At 30.3% G+C, this 24,542-nt stretch overlaps 1 protein-coding gene across 3 annotated transcripts in view; it reads left to right on the top strand.

Annotated features, from left to right (window-relative positions):
* Positions 1 to 24,542, top strand: part of tweek (transmembrane protein KIAA1109 homolog tweek) — a 176,409-nt gene that overhangs the window by 38,763 nt on the left and 113,104 nt on the right. For all 3 annotated transcript variants that reach the window (XM_067280734.1, XM_067280735.1, XM_067280733.1), the window contains exons 13-20: positions 2,359 to 2,659; positions 5,175 to 5,378; positions 7,507 to 7,701; positions 7,780 to 7,899; positions 8,968 to 9,210; positions 10,254 to 12,417; positions 16,902 to 17,019; positions 17,144 to 17,429. In XM_067280734.1, the coding sequence (XP_067136835.1) occupies positions 2,359 to 2,659; positions 5,175 to 5,378; positions 7,507 to 7,701; positions 7,780 to 7,899; positions 8,968 to 9,210; positions 10,254 to 12,417; positions 16,902 to 17,019; positions 17,144 to 17,429 (3,631 nt within the window). The remainder of the gene's footprint in view (positions 1 to 2,358; positions 2,660 to 5,174; positions 5,379 to 7,506; positions 7,702 to 7,779; positions 7,900 to 8,967; positions 9,211 to 10,253; positions 12,418 to 16,901; positions 17,020 to 17,143; positions 17,430 to 24,542) is intronic.

Here is a 24,542-nt window from a genome sequence, read left to right as displayed (position 1 = left end):
TTTGTAACCAAATCCTGAAGGATTTGATCACAAAACTTATTGATCTTGAATCAAATTTAATACTATTAAACTAATGATGGTAATGTATTTTTTGATTGTAACTATTGTGTACATGATTATAACAATTGTCTTACATTAATCAACAATTTTTAACTTTTGGAAAGAAACTTTTTATACCAAAATAATTTATGTGACTTTTAATTGAGACTTTTTAAAATAAATGCAGTAAGACCCCACTTAATGCTGCCTTGCTAAACACAGTCTGCTTGAAGCCTAAAAACAAGCTCAAAATTTATGCTAATTTAAATTATTGCGACATTTCATTGATTCTTAAGATTAGATATAATAAGATTATTTATGAATACATACGAATCAAAAAGGTGGCAAAAAGGTGTACTTTCTTTAAATCTATGTTTGGTGCAATTTTGGAAAAAATATACCATCATGGATGCCATAGGCTTTAGATTTATTTCATAGGCTTTGCTTGCCAAGAATTAACTGATAAATGCTTGAACAGACTGAAGTTACGGCTGAAGGTATCTAAGAATTCTCAACGAGAAGAGTCTATCACTGTATCATTAGGTTGACCAAACAACCTAACCGATACAGCAAGACTAGGAGATGTAGACGAGCAGGACATTGAGAAGTTACAGCAGGTTTCTGGTGAGAGCCTTACCAACGATGACCTTCAAGAACTGGCAGAACAAGGAATTTGTGTAGAACTGGAAAATAGAGATTCTGAAAATGAAGGACCCCAAAAATTTCTATACAGATTCCCTTAGTAAAAGTTTGGTAACGATAACTGAAATCGTTGATCAAATTGTAGTGAATGATCCAGATTTTGAAAGGAGTGCAAAAGCAAAACGAGGCATTTTGGATGAAATCTTCTGCTACTGACATTTGCTTAGGGAAAGAAAAAAGCAACAAATGAAACTTCCTACCTTTATTGCAAAAAAACAAGAATTTCAGAAAAGTCAGGACCTTCATCACAAAAATGAACTTTACATTTCTGTGTGCACATGTTTATGTGTTATTTAACATATATTATTATACAAATTAATATAAAAATAACTTAAAATTAAAGTAAAATTTGTTTATTTGTCGTCATGTGTTCCCCTGTCCCTATTTACTCTATGTTAAAATGACCTCGTTTTATGCTGTTTTTGTTTAGTGCTTTGTTATCTAACAATGCATCACTCGTGTTAAGTGGCGTCTTACTGTAATTTTATTATTGTTAGTATTTCAAAATTATATAGATTGATTAGAATGTAATACTCTGTATAATTTGTAGTAGTGTATGAAGCCACAAATATTTGTGAAGTGTCTTTGGTCTTTTAAATATCTGTATCTCATTGTTAATGTCTGCAGATGTGAAAAATCAGACATTAACAGTGAAATACAGATATAATGTTTTTTGAAAATATAAAAAAGTTTTAATTTTTATTACACTTATTGTACTTATATATTTATCATTCTTTAATTAAGAAATTCAAAACACAATTCTGGTTATCTATTTGGTTAATTAATTTATTCATTTTTTGCTGAAAGTTTATGAATTTAATATTAGAAATATTAAAATATTTAATATAGAATATAAAAATATACAAAAATGTGAGAATATATGTAAAAACTTATAAACTGAAATATTTCTAAAAAATTATTACTCTGTTTTAATTTTCAATATCTAGACTAGCAGGAATCAGATTTTCGTATTAATTATATATGAAAATCTGATACTTGCTAGTCTAAGTATTAAAAAATTGAAACAGAATAATAATTTTATAGAAATATTTCAGTTTATAAGTTTTTATTTATAATCTCACATTTTTGAAAATATTATCTTAACTTCTACAACAAGGCTCCTATTTGTAGTTTAGTATTTACTTTGGATTCTTTTTAACATTATTACCTGTTCTTGGACAATGTAAAATGTTACTTTAATAGTTTTGGATAAATTTTGTATCCAGGTTATGATAGTTTTATGTTTATATCTTTGCCTTAAAAAGTACACCTTTGATATAGTAATGATATATTTTAAGATATACAGTAAACATTTTTCAAAAAATGTTTAATGAGATAACATTTTGTATTCTAAAACAGCAAAAACTTTTTATTAAGAGTTAGAATGAGAATTTGATTTCAATACTTTAGTAGAGTTTTTAATTTTCTGTTTCTAATCTTATATTTAACTATGAATCAAAATATATTAGTTAATTTTACATTATTTTATAAGAATATATACAAATGAAACAAACGGTGATTAAAATTAACAAAATTTAAATTTAAGTATAGTTTGAATATAACTAGTAATACATAATTTTTAATATTTATTGAAAAAAGTATATATTTTTTTTTTAGTTCTGGTTGGGTTGATTGCTGGTCAGTACCACTTGTAGCTATGAGTATTGCCTATACATATCATCCTATAACACCAATGGGACAACAAACTGATTTAGATATCACAACTCCAGAAAAAGAAGAATTATTATTATCTCCTATAAGACCAAATGGTGGTCGAAGAAGCACAAAACTTCCTCCATCTTCAGAAGAATTTGATCCAACATCACTGGCATCAGATGTTATTCATCTTGAATTAGAATTTGGATCATCAGTTCTTTGCTTATACGGTGCTTTACTGTCACTCATAATGCATGTTAAGGTAATTTTTATTTTAGTTTTTATAACATAAATGAAATAATTATGCTAATATAGCCGTAAGCTATCCAGGATTATTATTCTAGTAACTAATGAGTGATAGTCTTTTTAGTAGGAAATTTTTAATTAAAAAATAAATGAATAAATAAAAATAGACTTAATTTAGTATACACTATTTACCAGAAAGTAATTGGACACCCCTGCAAACAGTGACATTCGCTGTCTTAATACACATCATGGCTACCAGGGATAAATATCAAGTGGGAAAGAAAATAGGCATGCAAAATGCCAAATGCTGATTTTGAAAAAGGTGTAATCATTTAAGTTAATCAGTTAAAGTTATCACAGAAATGGCCATTCCATACGTGACATATCCAGTGAGCTGAAGTACCCAAAATCAACAGTGGGCTACGTGATTTGCAGGTGGAAGATGAGCGGTAACTGTCAGAATAAGCCCCGACCAGGCAGGCCCACAAAACTGGGAGTTAGAGAACGATGGGTGCTCTCCAGAGAAATTCAGAAGAACAACATTCAACTGATGGCCACATCTGTAGGGAGTTTCAAATGGATGGCAGCTGGGATTGTTGTTTTGATGAATACCATCTGTAAGGAAGCCTATCTGCTCAGTTTTCATGGACGTGCTGCTGCTGCCCACAAGCCTTTCATCATCAGAACCAACAGTGCTGCTCGGCTAGCTTGGTCCAAAGAATGTAGACAGTGGACTGACGTAAAGATTTATTTTACATGCCCTGTACCTGCCAGTGGCATAACCAGGGCGTAGGAAACAATATAATTGGCGCTACAGAATGCTACAATGAAGAGACAAGATGAAAATATAGAGTGGATAAAACAATAAAATAAAACAGTTTCACGAATCATCGTGTTACAGCTTGTATTGCGTGGAGAAAGAACAAGATGACATCCCCTGTACCTAAAGAGAAGGGCGGCATTGCCGCCCAGCAGGGGAGAGGAAAACCCGAAAGCGCAGCCCCTCAGGAGCTATTTGGTCCCCCAACTGCCCCATCTTGGAGCAGCTGATTGTTAGTAAGAATTGTCTTTTTTGCGAGCCTTTTGAAGGCATGGAAGATCTCTTGACTTTTCCAAATGTCGGTAAGGTCGCAGGGCCAGTCTATGTTAATTTCATTCAGGAGGTAGACAGTGGACTGTAGAAAGTGGAAACAGGTTTTCTGGAGTGACAAATCCAGGTTCACCCTTTTCCATTCGGATGGCAGAGTCTGGGTTTGGCATCTGCCTGGAGAACGCCTTTTGCTGGAATATATTGTGCCAACAGTGAAGTTTGGCGGAGGTGGAGTTATGGTGTAGGAGTATTTTTCCCAGTATGACCTGAGACCCTTGGTCACAATCGATGGTAGGATCAACGCTGATTCCTACTGCACTATTTTGGATAACCACATGCTTCCTGCATTGTGGCAGTTTTATGGGTTAGACCCATGTTACTTCCAGGACAATAATGCCAGCTGTCATGTTGCAATAACTACCATTGCTTGGCATAGTGACAATGGGGTTAAACAAATGAATTGGCCTGTTCAGAACCCTGATCTGAACCCTATCAAGCACCTCTGGGATGAGTTGGAGTGTCAATTGTGAAGGGGTGTTTCCACCGCCCGAAATTGGTGAAGGAACTCACATGTCTTCTCCAAGCCGAGTGGAAGAAAATATCGCCAGTTGTCATACAAGGACTAGTGGAGAGTATGCCTCGAAGAGTTTCAGCTGTAATCTCCGCCCATGGAGATTTTACCAACTATTGATAATGAATAAACTTTATTTTTCTGTTCTATCACAGGTGTCCAATTACTTTTTGGTAAATAGTGTATATCCCAATCTTTTTTGTTTGTTAAATGAGCATGTATTTTATCAAATATATATACTGTAGACTGCTTTTGTCATGATACAGTATTTTATTTGAACATATTTCTTTAAGTAATGATTTTTGTTATTTTTAAATTTGTCCTACTAATCCTGATTTTTTTTTCTACAAAATACTACTTTTCTTACTTTTTAAGCATTGAAATACAGAAAGAGCACTGAAATAAATATAGATATATCATTTCTAATTAAGAAAAATATTTTAAAAATTTACATATTAGTTAATGTTCAGTTTTGTTATATTGAAAGCATCATCTGTAATGCAAAATTTTGATTAAAATTTAAGTTTTCTAGAAGAATCAAAATTGAACTTTTATTTAATAATAAAATTCATTATATGTGCATTTTAAACAAAATATCTGTAAAAAAATTAATAGTTTTAATACTGTTTTGTTAGGTTTTAATTATGATTATTTATTTCATGACCAAACAATTAATTATATTTTAAAAAAATAATGAGTTAAACATTAATTGGTCATATATAACTTACAAGATACTTTGCTAAAATTTGAAAATTCTATACAGACTTTCCAAATATTTATTTGATTGGATTATAACTTGCATTTTTACTAGCTTGTTCTATATCTTAAATAAAAAATGTATTTATTAAATAATAATTGTGAAATTTTCAGGAAAATTATTTAGGAGAAAATCAAAAGTTTGTTGATTTAGAATCATCATTATCTCCTGTCACGACACCAACAGAAGTTACTCAAAAGTCAACTCCTGGAAAAGATCAAGATGATGAAGTCAAAGACTTTGATGCTAGAAATTATCGTCCATTAGACGTTACTGTCTCTCTCATAATGCATGATATTCAAGGTCATTTATTGAATGTAAGTAAAAATAGTTACTAAAGTAAATTAATAATTTTTTGAATATTTAAATTTAAAATATTAATTTTTTTCATATTATTCAAACTTGAACTGCAAAATTATACATAAAAAGTTAAAATTATCTTTCAATTTCATGTTTAATTTCATAGTTTAAATATACAGTATGTCTATATATACTGTAGATATTATACTTGCTGATTAAAAAACTGTTCTTGGTTATCTTTGGTGCTTGAGCAGTTTTTGAGAATTAATATAGTTTATTACGTTTTCCTCAAAAAGTATGTTAATAAAACATGTTATTAAAACATTTTAATAACATGTTTTATTAACATATGTTCTAATGATATATTTCATATATTGATAAACATGAACAGATATTAAGATGGAATCTTAAAACAGTTGCTTACTTTTCCATTTTTTTTTTTTTTTAGCTTGTATTGATTTCATATATATATTTTATTTATTTTTTTATAGCACTATATATGCCAATTCTTGTATTCATTGTGCAATAAAAATATGTTGATGAGAAGTATGTAAAGTAATGTTATAAGACAATAAGTGTACACAAAATAGACATTCTAAGAATTAATTTTAAATGATAGTTACACTTACTATTACAAAAAGTACTGAAATTTCACTTTAGTGATATTTGTGTGTTGATGAGTGTGTTAAACAACAATATATATATTTCGTCTTGTTGCTTGTTAAGGAAACCAAACTTTCTTTATAACTTTTAATTGAAAATGTTTTTGGCTTATGCGAGCCAAATTCAGCCACAAAGCCATTACAAACTTTTAAAATATGGAATATAACATACATAAATACAAAACACACATGCAAATAGAACAAATATTTAAATTAAAGGAACAGACTTATAAATTTGAATAAAAGAACAAGCTGTTGTTAATTTTACAATTATATCTTAATAAAACAATTTATTACTTTTATTATAATATTTTATCTAAAACTTGAAGTAACTATTAAATATTATATATCACTTTAAAAGAAATTTTATTTACATCTGTATATGGCTGGTGATGTGCCATAAGTTTGTTTTGATAGACTTACAATGTCTTTGGATGGCCTTCATGTCAATATTTTTTAGTTAAAGTCTGATTCTTCAGATCAGTTGTATAGTATTTTTTGCTTGTCATTATTTCTTGTATACAATTTGTGCAAACTATCCAAAGAAATCCTCAATTGGCTGACATTGTGGCAGATTTGACAGATATGTTCTTTAGGTACAAATAGAATATTTTTGGCTTTGAGGAACTCCATTGTTAAAATTATGTAGTGAGATGAAGCTTTGTCAGGCCAAAAGATGAAATCACTATTTTGATGATGCTTGTTAAGAAAAGGGATTTTTTTGCATGCATTACCTTTTAACTTGTTGTAGAAAAAGCATAGTTTGCCAAAAACAAGATATGAAAGGAACTTTTGCAGCATAAGCTTTTTTTATAATCAGGAAATGAAATGCTTCATTTTACTAATGAATTACATAAACAAGTACAATAAGAGATTTCAAATATAGCAAAAAGGAGGAAATAATGTCAGGAAAGTTTTCTGTTAATGATTTGTATTGTGTGATAATATCTATTTTCTTATCCAGTTAAGCTATTTTTTATCTGGCAGTTGCTGAATAATAAAATTATAAAACAAAGAATAGAAAGATACTAATAAAAGAATTTTCACTTTGTTCAATTTGAAGCAATTTTTTAAATGTTTTTAAATTTTTATCATATCCTATATTTTTATATTATATGAAACTCCTATATTATATTAAACAACTGCTGGCACTAATATATTATATATATATATATATATATAATATTTTTATTATATAAAATTATTATTGGTTAGGACTTTTTAAATTTTGTTGCTAAATTACAGTATTTTATCAGAGTGTTGTTATGATCAGTTTCATATTAGAATTTCTAAATAATTTAATTCAAACTTATAGAATTTCTCAATTTTAGAAAATTGTAACTTAAAGATACTTGAATGAAAATTTTATAATAATAATAATTTATATATATACATATATATATATATATATATATATATATATGTATATATATATATATATATTTTATATTTATAATAAAAATTATATGTATATTTGTATAAGAATTGTACTGATCAAGATCCAACCTGTCAATGTTTATATTTGGAACGACTTGCCTTTGAACTTCATAAAACATATAGAGAAACTAAACTACAGTTATTATTATCACCTTTGATACTTAGTGCAACAGATGTAGCTGAAAGACCAGAAAGTAATGCACATCTTAAAAATGGTCATCTTGCAATAGCAGCTTTACAAGTAAGATTAATTATTACTTGAAAAGAACTCTTAATGCATTTTCATTTTACATCTGTAATAAGACAATTATTTTCTTAGGTAAGAGGTGATGCCATGTTTTCTGATGCAGAAAGATCTCTTGACTGTGAAACATTAGAGTATGCTTGGTTAGTAGAAGTACAAATGGGAGATATAACTGGACGTTTGACTCTTCCTCAGGTAACTTTGTTAATATTATCTGAAATTTGAGGAAAAAATTAAATATATTGATTTATAAAAATAATTTTTAAAATTAATTAAACCATAAATTGATAACCATTATAAATTTACCTATGATTTTAATGTAGTCAGTTAATTATTTTAATACAAAATTTTGTGTTAACTGTTCTTTGTTGATATATCTTTACAATAAGGTAAATTGTAATGAATAATCATATTAATGTAAATAATACATACAGCTAATATGAAATAAATATAGAATGTCTCAAAAAAAAAAAAAAAATTATACACACTATGCTAACTCCAATTTATCTATGATTTTTTTAAGTAGGAGATGTTCAATATGTAGAGTTAAGATAAACAATTGATCTAATATACACTATTTACAACAAATATTAACAACAGGATAATCCAAAGAACATTAACAAAATAGTAGATATTTGTACAATCATAATACTGTCCTCACCTTAACGACTATGTTTTGAACATGCAATACCCAACAATGGGATAAACTATTTGTTATTATTGTAACAGTGATGTAATCTGTTGTTTGGAAGAGATGTGTATTCTCTGTCTTTCACTTCAATAGAAATAGTTGTGTCTGAAAATATGGTGCCAAAAATAAGCTTGGTATATAAGAATAAGTTTATTTGTAGATGAGACTTTTTTATGGAAATATCTGTTATGCATTTTTGAGACATCCTGTATGTTTATTTGTTTAATACATATCAATAACAAAAAATTGAGCTTATTTTTTTTTTATTTGCATTAGCTACTATTTACATATTAACAAAGTTATTTGCTTTAAGAATTGTACTCATTTGCAAATAACATGAAAAAACATTAATTCTGACTCATTTAATTAAAAGTTATCATAAAAATAAATAAAATGTTATGTAATTATGATTGATCTAGAGAATTACTTTCATATTTTTTGAGTGTGTTTTAATATTAAAATAAATAAAAGTTCTATCTTTATTATCATTATAACATTGATTATAAATAATCAATGTTATAATGATAATAATTTTATTTCATTCAATATAAAAATATTTTCAATATTTTCAGTTGTATAATACAGTTGCTGCTTTAGAAATATTTGCTTTTCAAGTTCAACAATCAGATTGTGCACTCCAACCTCCAACACCTTACAAATTTTGTCATCATGATCACATTCAGTCTCATTGTTCAGAGAGCACTCCCAGCTATCTGTGTCCAAGTCCCGAAGAAATGAAATATCGAATGACAAGGCTGTCTATAGATGCTATTGACATATGTTTAGCTGAAGCAAACACTGCAATAAATTTGGAGGTAAGAAAATTTACAGTTTTATTAATATGAAATAATTGAAATTGAATTTATCAATATAATGTTTTACATTTAAGAAAATATGAGGTGATTAACTTAATATATACAGTAAAACTTGATTGAAACAAAACTATTTAAGTGGCAATTTTCCATTTTAGACATGTTTCAGTTCCATTTGGACGGTTTTCCATTTCCATGTGCAACATAAAAGAAAATTTTATTTAAATGTTTTTCCATCTCAGGTAGACCCAATGATTACCTAGGCAGTTATGCAATCATTTAAAATTAACTAAAAACCTTAAAATGTGTTTAAAACATTTTACTTATATTTTTACTTTATATACTGAATTTCATAATAAATATAGTCAGCATATGCAGTACTAGTCAGAATCACTTGTACTCCATGGATTCACCTTATATGTAGATTCAGGGGAATGGTTATTCACCGTAACATGAATCTACATATATTAGTTCTGCATAAAACAAAGATCCTATATTTATCAAACACAATAAGCCTTTGTTTTATGTAATGATTAAATTTCATGAGTTTCAACATATATCAAATCAACATAAAGCATAATGTTATAAGAATAAATTCTAAATATACAAAACTGAGATTCTTTTTTTATGAAATAATACAAAAATATATTTATTTCCAAGCATTATTACTGTTGTTGTTGCCCTTCAGGATGATTGTTTTACAGTTTTCATTTTCTGTAATATCCTAAACACTACTTGTTAGTAGTAGGCTTTTCTGTGATTCTCTGGTCCATGAATATGTGGCCAGTGAAGTTACAGAAATCATTCTTGATAATAAGGAGCACAGTAATAGAATTTTCTAGAATTTTTGGAGAGGAAAAAATTATTGCTACAAAATTTTAAAACCAGCAAAAATTCAAAGTAATATATATCAAATGATTGTAATCAAGGCCTGCTGTATAATATACATGAAAATGTTTTTGATTAAAGTTTTGTATTAATAAATAGTTACAGTATTGCAATGTATCATGTAAATATTTATTTTTAACATAAACTATTTATTTCAGATCTATCCAATTAGAATGGCAACATGCAATCTGCATGGTCATCAAATAAGTTCTGGTTTAAGTGCTCTGATATCTCACATTTATATTCGCCAATATTCAAAAATAAGTTCTAATTTAGTCTGCTCATCAGCTTACAGTATAGCTAGTCATGGACAAAATTCTCAGACAAATCAATCTGAAATTTGGTTAGAAGTAGGAAGTTTTACATTAGGACCAATTTATGTAGATGCTGCTAATTCACAGCTTCAAAAAGACAAGGCTGCACAACAAGAAAAATTTCTTCAAATTCATGATTTTAGAACTAAAAGATTGTGGTTTCTTTGGTCTACAGAGTCCAGCAACAATCCAGTATTTTCTGCTGCTGTGGGAAAATGTGGTTGTGTAGGAGGTTGTGCATTTTTTGGTAGCAATAAAAATGGCATTCATTTTTTTCATATCCAAGATTTGCAGGAAGATAAAGGATGGACTAATTTAGCAAAATATCATATTTTTAATGATGATAATCTTGGTTTTGGGGAAAGTTTATTACATAAAGGAGAATATGTATTTGATATACCCAAATATTCTAGTCATGATGATATGACTATAAACAGAGCAAATTCAGAAGAATCTTTTGTTTTCACAGAAGGATATATGGGGCATACTAGTCCAAAAACTCCAGAAATATTTCAAAGAAATAGTATAAGTAAAGAACATATGATTGATAGAAAAGATAGAATATCTGTAGGAAGTAATAATGAAAACAATGCAACTGCTAGTACTTTAAGCATAAGTAAAACTATGCTGCAAAATACTGCTGGAGAATCAATTCAGATAAGACAAAATACATGGGATAGTGCAGTTGGAGCTGGTGTAAAAAGCAATCTGCAGAATAGACGTATAATGAGACAATTTAGCAGTCCAACACACATGTCAACTGCAAATAGTCCACCTACTGTGCTTCAGTTACTAAATCAATCTTCAAATCAGAGTACAACTTCTGGGAATAATTATGCTGATGTAATTACTTCTAAAGACCAAAATTTAAGTTCTGCTACTGCTACTACTATTACTACTACAACTACTGTTATTACTACTACAACAACTACTAATACTACTACTGCTACTACTACTACTCCCACCATCACTAATAATAATATTAATAATAATAATAACAACAACAACAACAATAACAATAATACTAATAATAATAATACAGCTTCTGATAAAGAAGAAATGAAGGAAGAAAAATATTCTGAACCTTCAAATTCTCTTACTAGTAAAGAGAGGAGTAACAGTCCTAGTCCATCACAAAATCGTCATAGTTCTAGGACATCATTAAATGGATGGCCAACAGGAAGTCGTGATACTTTAGGATCACGCCATTCACTTGCAAATATAGCTTCTAGAAGTTTTTCTCCTCGTTCTGTCAGGCGTGCAGTATCTACTGAATCAACACATTCTTCAGATATGTATTTTTCTGCTGATGAAGAAGCGTTATGTTCAATGTTAGCCTCTGATTCTGCAAATACTGACGAGAATGGATCAGAATCTGAGAAGATAAGACACATTTCACTAAAAACAAATTCTGGGACAATAGATAGAAAAATTGTTGCCAATAACAGAAGATCATTGCATGATATTCAAGAATTGCCTTCTCAGCAGTCAAGTGATAGTGATCAGCAAACTTCAAAATTACATAGGACCCCTTCAAATAGTACACATCATGATCCTTCTGATTCTAATTCTGTTTCAAGTATGTCTTTTATATCAGCAATGTCATCACAAGAAGATATTGCTCTAGTTGACCTTCATAATCAAATGGATAAAGCAATTATAGATTCACCTTTGCTGATGTCCTGTTATACTGCTCATATGTCACAATATCACTGTAATCAATGGAGTGAATCACCACCACCTTCTCATTTATCTCATCAAACTGGTCTTACTCAATGTGGGCCTAATAGAGATCATCTTTTTTCAAGATTTTCAACAAGATGGAAACCAAAATTTTCTATGATAACAGAAGGGTTTACTACAATACATATGGTGGACAAATCAAAAGTTCCTGGGTATGGAAAACAATATTCTTGGACTCAGAAATCAACATCAACTCATGCGGAAGAAGAATTTTCTCCTGGTTCTCTTCATAAGGAAGTTGATGCAAAAAATAACAGAAATAAAAGTATGTTCTTTTAATTTTTTAAATCTTAGATCTAAGTTTTTTGAACCAATTTTTTGAATTATCAAAGTTTTTTATTGTAATTTGTTTTTAATTTTAATTTTTATCATAATACAGTAATACCTCGGTTTTCATTGACTTTGGTTATCGTCAGTTTCGGTTTTTGTCGATTATTTTTGTGAAAAATCTGTCTCAGTTTTCGTTGATTGCCTTGGATTTTATCGGCGTGCCCAAGTGATATCACTGCTAATTTTGCAAAAACAAAGGATGACCTACACGTTTTCTGGCTCAGCGTGACGTTATTTCTCGTCATGTGAGCATTACCCCATGACAGCCTACCATTGGCCAAAGTTTCTATTCCCTGAACACTGAGTTCGGTTGTGGGTTTGTGCTTCGCCAGGACAGGCTGGCCACGTGGAGTTTTTTGGATTTTCTCCACGTCTGTAATGCCTGAATAGGAGCCAGTTACCCTTAAACAGACCTCCCGGAAGGCATTATTCCCCATGATATGACTATCATAAACGCGTACAACTACTATTACATGATAATTACGTCACATTTTACCACAGGGTGATATATGCTAGAAGCTCATGTCCAACTAGCTTCTACAAGACAAGACATTACTCTGCATGTCTAGTCAAACAATTCCATCGTTTTCCTTTAGATTAGTCTTTTATATTAATTTCTTATTGTATTTAACACTATATTAATTCTCTATAAAATGTGTTTTTGGTATGTATTTTGGAGTGTCTAGAATGAATTAATTGAATTTACATTGATTCATATAGAAATAATTGCTTCGGTTTTCGTCGGTTTCGGATTTTGCTGATTGTTTTTGAATGGATTATCGACGAAAACCAAGGTATCACTGTATTTGACTTATTAAACCATTTAATATTTAGCATTAGTTAAAAACTATTTGCAGAATTGAAGTTAATAATAATATATAACATTATTAGTTCTGTAAAATATTTACAAAAGGTTTTTATATTGTTAATTAGATGTCATGTTATCTTATTTGTCGTACTTTATTATCTTGTTGTTGGTAAATTTAGATGAGAAAGAAGATATTTGACAAGTTTTTGCTTATGGTATATCCAGAGTAATGTTCAATTAAATATATTTTTTTGCATTCAATTTTTCTGTTAAAACTGTTTCAAACAATACTACTTTCCAATTACAGATTTTCTGTAGAAAATGTGTAAAGTGCAGCTAAAATTGTTTTTGTCTTCCAATAGCTGAATTTTATTATACCATGCCATAATTTTATGTGGATAACCTGCACTGATGTGTACTGTACCTTATAGAAAATTGCCAGAATTGAAATAGAACCTTTCATATAGCCTGCACCAATGTATATCTTTTACCTCTGGAATGTCCATTGAAAGCATGTTTAATAACTAAACAGTTTAGAGTGTATAATTTTAATATTAAACATTGTTTTTGTTTCTCTCACTTTCATTAGCAGTTCATTACAGATGTACTTTTAAAACAAAATGAAATGGAAAAATGAAATACTAAGACTGAATTTGCATTAAAGATACAAAATGGCTGCTGAATGGCAAAACTTTTTAATTGTATTGCTTTATTTCTGTTTTATTTACTAAAAGTTACAGAGAGTTACAGCAGTGACTCTGTGTCAAGTAAAAAGTCACTGACTGACTATACATATAGGAATCAGAGTTGCCGGTTTTTGGGGGTTGATTTCTCTGCCCCAAATACCGAAAGTAATTCTTAATACTTTGTTCAAAAGATAATTGTTTTCTTAGGTAGTGTGCAAAATTTCAGATTTTTCTACAAAAGGGTTGCCGAAATATAAGTAATTGAAAAATGCAAAAATTGCCAAAAAAAGCTGTATTTTCTTTTTCTTCATCTATCACTGCAGATGCTCCTGGAGAAAAACTGCTGAATCTAAAAAGCTCAAATTTTAAATGTAAGCCTCTCTTATTATCAGTGAGGTCCTTGTGAAACTTCTGGGTCGATAAGTTCAGGGGGGTTCTCCATAGAGGCATTTTACTTTTATTATTTAATTTTATACTTGTAAAAGTAAAATTGCATTGAAATGAATGATTTTTATTCAAAATGTTATCCAGAATAACAAAAAGCTCAAGTTTATGCAAATTAAAACTTTTTATAATCATTTTACTAAATGGTATATTGAAAGCATTTGGTTAGTGTCTGTCACTGAGCTCCAACTGAACTATACATCATCATCTTATGTTGTGATGTCAGGACTGGCAATGGGATAATGATGATGGGATAAATTCCAGGGGCCTGTTATTGATGAATCGGACATCATTTTACTATTTGTTTTTTTACACACTAATTACTACTAAAGCACTGTTATAATATAAAGTTCTTAATAATAACTATTGTTCTTTATTTTACAAAAAATATAAAAATAAGTTAAAGTAAATTTTTAAATAATTTATTTATTTGGGGCTCATGTAAATTTTTTTCCTGGGCCCAGTAACATTTTTCAACATCTCTGCTTGATGTAATAACATAATCATTACCAAAAACAATTGAAATCCAAACAAAAACATCTGAGATGTGAAAAAATTGTGCCAAGTAAAAACTTATGACAGTTTAGATGACAGGCAAATTTTCTTTTCTTGGGAGTTTTTATTTAGCAAAGATAAGTTTTGTACTTGAAAGTGAAATGTAGAAAACAATAATACAGGTAAAAATCTTGTGGGTATCGCTTCAAAGTGCCAAGCTTACCTTAACTCCCAAGAAAAAAATTTGGCTGCCATCTAAATTTTCATAAGTTTTTACTTGGCATGATTCTTTTACACTTCAGATGTTTTTGTTTGGATATTTTCCCTTAATATTATTTAATAGAATTAATAGAAAAATTAAATAGAAAATTTTAATATTGATAATATCTGATGACATGGGTTCTAAAGTTAATCACTCAGTTCTTATTCACAATAGAGAGCTTTACTTCATTCAACAAAAGATGTGCTTTCTTATACAATAAAAACCCAATGGATTGTAATTGTCAGGCCACCTAATAGGATGCTTAAATTTTGAAGTTTGCTCAATCAATTAGTGATTAGAAAATGTTACACAAAGATTAAAATTAAAAGACAATAATAAAATTTAAGATATTTAATAATAATTTATATTGCATATGAATGCTGTTTTAATTCATATAAAACAGCTTTTTATATTATATACTTTAAGAATGAAGCAAATGAGTTAAAATGGTAATGTCATCTTTACTTTCAGTTTTGTTAGAAAAATGCTGAAAAGTAATACTATTGTGTGTAAACAGGATGAAACATTGGACAATTAAATAATTATATACATTTTTAAACAATATCTTGATATTGTTTTAAAATGTATATAATTATTTTAGTCATTAAAATTCACTTAATAGCAATAAAAAAATAGTTTATTACATTACAATTATTGAGTGATGTCTATTGTCAATGGAGACTGACTAAGTGCTCATAAAAAAATTACTCTGAACAAATAATAACAACAACAATAAATGTTAAAATCAACAACATTAAAATTATTTTCTGTTTAAAACAAGTTAAACAGAAAATAATTTTAATGTTTTTAATATCTATTGACACAGGTTTGAAAGTCAATTGCTCAGCTTCTAAACAGTTTTCTGATAGTTATTATATAGACAAGGGGAAACATTGGCTTTTAAGATACAAATTCTAGTAGAAGTGTCTAATAATATCAATTAAATCATGGCTGGCACAGAAAATGAATGGGAGAGAACTAACGGTAAGGCATGTCATTTGTATTGGGATGAGTGTCTGGCATGTAGAGAATTTTACACATTTTCTAAAGACATTTTTTAAGACTAAATAAAAGAAAAAGTGTTTGGATGAGTTTATAATTGCAAGTTAAAATCAGCAGATAATTGGTGCCATTGCATAATTTGCATCTGTTTTCAAATGTACTTTTACACATGAATTTATGGTAATTGACATCACTTTAACATGAATTTTATTGAACTTTTTATAATAAAGCTTCTGTAATGGTTGTAATTTTAGCAGCACAGTTTGTTCTTTATTTGCTAATTGTAGTTTTGAATTTTGCTTTGAGTGAAAGTTTCCATTTTATTGAATTTCTTAATTGGAATTGACACATGCTAAAAGAACACTATAGTGTAAAGAATAGCTTATGATACTATTCTTAATAAAATTAATAATAATAGAATAAAATAGTTTAATTTTGACACAGTCATAAAAAATGTTTTATTTTAAACTAAATTTTTAAAACAACTTTTAAAATTATAATATAATTTTAGTTAATTTCAGTATTTATATTGTTCACATGCATAAATTATATTTAATGAATTAGTTTGGAAGGATTTTAGCTCTAAAATATTTTTGAAGTGTAATAATATACTTTAATTTCGAGTGCATTTAACTTTTTAAAATAAAAATAAAAATTCTAAAATCTTATAATTATTATATTTAAAGTACATGAAAGTTTATATCATAAATATTAATTTAAAGGTGAAGAAGATATGACAAATGGAATTCCATTGTGTGCTTCAAAAACAGCATTGATAATAAAGCTAAAAGGTGATATACATATTATGATTTCACCTTTAATGCTAGAAAGTTTAAAAAGGTTTGTGCTGTCATAATTATACCTTTCTATACTATATATTTTAGAGTTTTAAATTTTAATTATAAATTTTATAATTAAAAATAATCCTTAAGTTTTAGAATGTTTGTTTAAAATTATTTTATAGTTTTATTGATGTAATAACTCCAACATTGGCTGGACTTCATCCACTTACAATAATTAATCATCTACATGTCATGTGTTCTCATAATGTCCAACAGCAAAATCAATTAAAAAAGGAAAAAGTACTTCAATTAGCACAATTAAGAGCACAATTATTAGAAAAGTTTGGATGGAAAAAAGATATTAATGACAATGAAAAATGCCTAGGAAGTGCAGATAATATTATTTCTGGAAGCAACTATGAAGAAACGAGAGTAAATCATTTACGTTCTTTAATTCACATATCAAAGGTGAGATTTTTTAAATCCAATTTTATATACTGTATTTACTCGCATATAAGATGAGATTTTTATTTTTTACTGTTTCAAAAACCTAGGGAGTTCTATATGTGTGAGCAAAGGATTTTTTGCATTTTTGTAATAATTTTTGTGAACTGTGTATTTGCATTTTTTACTGGATGCTCACCCTTTGGTGTTTAAAAACAAAAGTATTTTATCTGGGTCGTTTGAATCATTCTTGTGTATTGTCAGGAGTAAAGATGAATAGCAATAGGAAAAGCAAAGCTTTTGAATTGAATTCCAAATTGTAATTTTAAAATCGTGCAGGAGCCTGATATTAGTTTTAATCCATTCTCACAGGAAAACAGATGATTATTTGGAAATCAGAATTTGGAGAAACTCATAAGTGTAATTGATGGAGAGTGGATTCGTCTGTTAAGAATTGGCAAAAATGGTCCCTGATTGTTCAGCTTTACATGAACAAATTATGTTGTTGATTTTACAAGATTTTTCCTTAAATGCCAGTAATTTTTGCAGGACAATGTGTGCATTTATGTGCATTTGATATTTTATTTGTGATCAAACAAAATAAAATTAGAATTGTATTAATAAATGTAATTTTCTTAATTTTGATCTTTAAATCCCACCTCATCCTATATGCAAGATCATCTTATATCTGAGTAAAAATACGGTATCTAATACTTTCTGTGCCAGATTTTATTTGTATGCAATAACATGTATTAGTCAAACTTTTATCAATTAAATGAATTTTCTAGAAATATAGTTACAGATTATAAAGTTTATTAATATAAGGTAAATGTCAAAAGTTTATTGTAATTCAAATTTCAATAGACTTTTATGTAATCTCATATTATTTTAATATTAAACGTCATAAACCTATAACTAGTTGTTATTAATATCAAACTTAACTATTGTAAAACTTTACTAAATCGTTTGATTATCATATGATATGGATATGAGTAGAAAGAACAGTATTATTAATAAATTTAATATTTTAATTTTCTAAATTAAATGTCTTGAAATAGGATTTAATTTTCTGCCTGAGAAGAAAACTTGTTACCATCTACACTACTTACCTCTAAGATAATGCCTTAGATGTACAGTGGAACCTCACTTAACAAGCACCTTGCACAACGAGTATTTCGCATGACGAGCAAAACAAATTGTAAAAATTTGCTTTGCTTAACAAGCGATATTTTGCAGAACAAATGATGAGGAGAGGGGAAGTCCCGAATTGTGTACATGCGACATGCTCCATCAGTCTGTGTTTAGCACTTGTTTCGCTAGCATCTTAGTGTCGCTTGTGATCACATATTTTTCTAAACTTGTGTTCACACATATTACTTATAAACATTAACAACCAAAGCCCGTTATATAATAAACATGCCAAACGATATGCTAAATTCTTGGGTGATTAAATTTAATGATCGATTCCAAATAAAATTTTAGAAATGTCTGAATTAAAAATTAACTATTTATAATTATTAAATTTAATATGAGATAGAAACATAACTGTCTACCTCTAGTCAAATTAATTAATTTCTAACATTTAATTATAGTCTTTACATAAAACCCAAGAATTTGGCATATCGTTTGGAGTGCTTATCAAACATATTAGCTGTGATTTGTTTTTTGTTTCTGCAAATCGAATTCTCATTCCAGGATGGTTCATTCTGCACTATAAGAAAAGATTATGATGATTCACACTCCTTAACAGTGTATATTGTACAATTTTTTTAAAATAAATGTTATACATAAAACATTTGAGCATTTTTTCAGTGTGGAACGCATTATCGTATTTTACATTAATTTCTATGGGAAAAATTGTTTCACTTAACGAGTGTTTCACATTACGAGTAAGACTCTGGAACAAATTATGCTCATTAAGTGAGATTCGACTGTATTCATTTTTATTGATGTAATAATAATAATAATAATAATAATAATAAGCTCTCCCGTGGTCACCACCTGGTCGTGGTGGGAGAGCCCAGTAATTTTACTGATCCATAGGGCAATGCAGGCTGGAGCATAAGCTCCTGGTAGGGACACCCATGCCAGTAAGGTCTATGGGGAGGAATGAAGCTAAGAGTGACCACACCCACATTCTGTGGAGATATTCATCATGGTAATAACTAGATCAAAGTGTGATACCGGATCGGATGTCGCCCGGGTTAACAAGGTCCGTGTTCGTGGGTTAGGCAGAGGCTCACGTTCGAAAAATAGGTCACAGTCTCCCTTGGTTACCGGTGGCGAAAGCAGCACCGGCCCAAGCATGGCTACTGCAATGCCCTCAACAGATGTGAGGAACCAACCCAGCCTTGGTGTTTCTGTGGCAATGCATCCACAGACCACAAAGGCTGGAAAACCACGCCAACGGATGAAATGGACAGTAGAAATGAACGAGTTTATCATCCGTACTTATTACACCATCACAAAACTCGAAACAAACATGACAGCAAACAGACAACAACTACACCATAGATTCACACAACAGTATCCTCATCTCACTGTCACCGAACAAAGGGTTGTTGATCAAAAAAGAACAATTATACACAACAACCTTATTCCACAAACAACACTTGAACTTATCAAACAACAGGTTGCTGATCAAATACATCAACAGACAGAAACATCTAACATTAATGAAGATCATGTAACCTGTCAGGATAATCCAGCAACAAGCATTGATAATAACACACATACAACAATTACCACTAATGATACTACAGACACTTCCTCATCCATCACTGATAACATAGACTTGGATTTAGTTAATACGCTCTCACTTATATTTCAGGAAACACTCACTAAATATACAGGTACAGATCCCACACAACGACCACGAATACCAAAAATCAACACGTCAAAGAAAGTAGGAAAAACACTAAATTATGTAAACACTCACTTACTACCACACTACATTCATTCAATTTCTACACTCTCAGACATTCATACATTAGTTTATTCTGGGGCAGTCACAGTAGTGACACAACATGGACTGAAAGTACAATCACAGACAAATACACAGAAAACACAATTCTATCACAAACCTGCCTGGCAGAGAAGAATAGAAACACAAATAAATGACATTAGACAGCAATTAGGCAGGCTGACACAATACACTAAAAACAACATAACACCCAAATTAAGGAAACAGCTCAAAAACATTTTCAAGAAAATAAAAACACACACAAAACACGAACATCACAACACACGCATTACAGAATACATTGATACACTAAAACAAAAACTTGCTGCCAAAGCACGTAGACTCAAACGATACAAAACATGTACACTACGAAAACAACAAAATAAATTATTTACAAACAATGAAAAACTCTTTTACAGACAAATTAATAACAAAGCAAACACTGATACACAGCACAGTGGCACACCAACAGAAGAAGAACTCACAACATATTGGTCTTCTCTTTGGTCCAGTGCTGTCACGCACAATGCCGATGCAGGCTGGATCGAGGAGGAGAACAGAAACTTGCACAACATACCAACTATGCCCTGTGCTGAAATAAACATACATGATTTCCAATACACTGTTAACAGAACACACAACTGGAAGACACCTGGTGTAGACAACATTCACAATTTCTGGTACAAAAAGTTTACATCACTGCACCAGGAACTAGCTAAACATCTAACACACATCATCATCAATCCACAAGACATGCCAAATTTCCTTACCCAGGGCATCACCTACATGAAACCTAAAAACAACAATACCACAGACCCCACACAATACAGACCAATTACATGTCTTCCAACACTCTACAAATTATTGACATCCTGTATCGCAAACAAAATATACAAACACGTTGAAGAACACAACATTCTAACAGAACAGCAAAAAGGTTGTCGTAGAAACCACATGGGATGCAAAGAACAGTTACTCATAGATTCAGTCATTCTACGGCAAGCACACAAACAACACAGAAACATACACATGGCATATATAGACTACAGAAAAGCATTCGACAGTGTTCCACACAGTTGGCTGCTACATATTCTACACATGTACAAAATACATCCATCACTCATTGCATTCTTTCAAAACACTATGCAGCACTGGAGAACAACACTACATCTGAGGGTTAGTAACACTTCCATACAAACAAACCAAATTTTTATTAGGCGAGGAATATTTCAAGGAGACTCCTTGAGTCCTCTCTGGTTCTGCTTAGCCCTGAACCCATTATCCAACATGTTAAACAACACGCAATATGGTTACAATATCAGACACGAAAAAACAACACAGTTTACACTGTCACATCTCATGTACATGGATGACATAAAACTTTATGCATCCACACAAAAACAACTTCATCAACTCCTACAAATCACACATTCATACACCAAGGACATACAAATGAAATTTGGCCTAGATAAATGCAAAACACTTCACATAGAAAAAGGAATCCTGAAGAAAGAAGATTTTGCACTTGGAAATGGAGACATTATTGAATCCATGGAAGAGGGCGAGTTCTACAAGTATTTAGGATTCCAACAGGCGAAACTAACAGAACATACACAAATAAAGCAAAGATTAATTAAAGAATACCAAAGTAGGTTAAATGCTATTCTCAGAACAGAGTTAAATGCAAAACACACAGTTAAAGCAATAAACACATATGTCATCCCAGTACTCACATATTCTTTTGGAGTTATACATTGGACTCACACAGATCTCGAGCAACTCCAAAGGAAAACAAGAACTACACTTACTAAGCATAAACAACATCATCCTAAATCCGCCACAGAAAGATTAACCCTTCCACGTAAAGATGGCGGACGTGGCCTGATTGACATAGTTAACCTTCACTACAAACAAATACAGTCACTGCGAGAGTTTTTCTACAAAAAACAAGAAACATCACAATTACATAAAGCAGTAACTCTAGCAGACTCGAATAACACACCATTAAACTTACACTCGCATCATATGGACACAACACAACATATAAAAAGCATAGACACCATTAAGCAATCGTGGGCTCGAAAGGCACTCCATGGCAGGCATCCTTATGATCTGGCCCAGGATTTTGTTGACAAAACTGCGTCAAACAGCTGGTTAGCTCAGGGATGCCTCTTTGGGGAGACGGAAGGATTCATGATTGCCATACAGGATCAGGTCATAAATACTAAAAACTACAGAAAACACATACTCAAAGATGCAACACTCACAAATGACACATGCAGAAAATGTCACGTCATGCCAGAAACTATACAACATATCACCTCTGGTTGCAAGCTCTTGGCACAGACAGATTATTTACACAGACATAACCAAGTAGCAAATATAATACACCAAGAGCTTGCAAAGAAACACAAATTATTAGACATCCACGAACCATACTACAAATACATTCCACAGACAGTATTGGAAAACAACACGCACAAAATGTACTACGACAGAGCCATAATCACAGATAAAACAATTTACCACAACAGACCAGACATCACACTCATTGACAAACACAATAAAATCACATACATTATAGACATATCCATTCCAAACACTCACAATATACAAAACGCATGCACTGAAAAAATTAGCAAGTACACAGAACTCGCCCAGGAAATAAGGCATCTGTGGAGGATGGATAGGGTGCTTATTGTACCTGTTGTTCTCTCCTCTACAGGTGTCATACCACACACACTACACAAAAGCCTGGGCACATTACAATTGAGTAGAAACACATACATCACACTACAGAAGGCCACTATATTGAATACATGTAATATTGTGAGAAAATTCTTGAATACAGACACACACACTGATACACTTCTTTAATTTCTGTTTTGGTTACTATGCCTTGACTTTGGTCCGGCATAGTACACAGCCACCGGTGTTAACCGAGTATATCTCAATAATAATAATAAACTTTATTGTATTTATTTTGTATGAGAGGAACTTTAAATGTAAGTACAAATTAGTTTAAGCTGTTTATAAACTTTCACAAAGAAATAAAAAATTCTACAAACTCCCATATAACTAATAACTGGAGACTCTAAATAGCTGCCAAATATTTGTCTACAGAAAGGCTCCAGAACTCTACAAGATACAAAAAAAATTGTTACCATTCTAACACAGTTAGGAATAACATCACAAAAGGTGCATGGTTTTAGTAATATCTAAATTAATATATTTACAAGGAAGTAATAAATGGTATTTGTGATATTTTAATTGTAAAGTTAATGATTTAGCATGATAGTTTATTTCATGTAAAAGCTACAGTGATGGAGACCAAGGTAAAGACAGATCACAGCTTAACAAGATACCATACCAAGCATTAACCTATCCTGTTGTAATTATATATAATATCAGTTGAACAACTCCAAACCAAATCAGGGGACTGAGCATTGAAAATATATGAAAACCCCAAGCCACCCAGAAATTTTTTGAAAGAAACAAGCAAAGTGTAGTCTTTTCCTTTAGATATTTCTTCAAGTTGAAAATCGTAAACTTTTCACTGTAAATCATCCTCAGGTAGTCTCAACAAAAAAAAAAGCCAAAAATTTAATAATAATTTGATATAACAGCAACTTAAAGGTAGCCGTCCAAATTCTTTGCAGAGTATAACTCCAGACATAGATTGTTCTAATTTAAAATGTATTTAATAAAATAAACCTGAATTTTCTCAATTCTGTCCAAATAATTTATACTCCAAATAGGCAGGACATAACCAAACATTGACTAGTAATAGAATCAAAGAACACTTTACAATTGTCAGACAGAATAACACTGCTAATTTGAATAATGGTGTGTTGCCAGCGGAATGCTGGGTAAATCTAATCAGGTATAGGGACTGTAAACAACCAATAAATGATAGTAACTGACCTTTATGATTGTAGATGCTCAAGATCAAGCATAACATTCTTAGTTGCAGAATGTATACTAGATCCAATGTAGAATGAATTGTTATTATCTTCTTCAGGATGAACAAGAGAAACACTCAAAACTCCTACAGCTATCAACCTTTCATAAAAAATCTGGTATTTCAATTATTTTCTTATCAGTCACAGAATATGTATAACATATATTTCCCAAAACTAGCATGTCGTCCCTTAAAGTAGATCTTACATCCCATT

Source organism: Centruroides vittatus, unplaced genomic scaffold (genome assembly GCF_030686945.1).
Source record: "Centruroides vittatus isolate TY-2023 unplaced genomic scaffold, ASM3068694v2 contig_890, whole genome shotgun sequence".
Classification (NCBI taxonomy): Eukaryota; Metazoa; Arthropoda; class Arachnida; order Scorpiones; family Buthidae; genus Centruroides; species Centruroides vittatus.
Note: the sequence above shows the minus strand (reverse complement) of the source record. Positions and strands in the feature narration are given on the sequence as shown.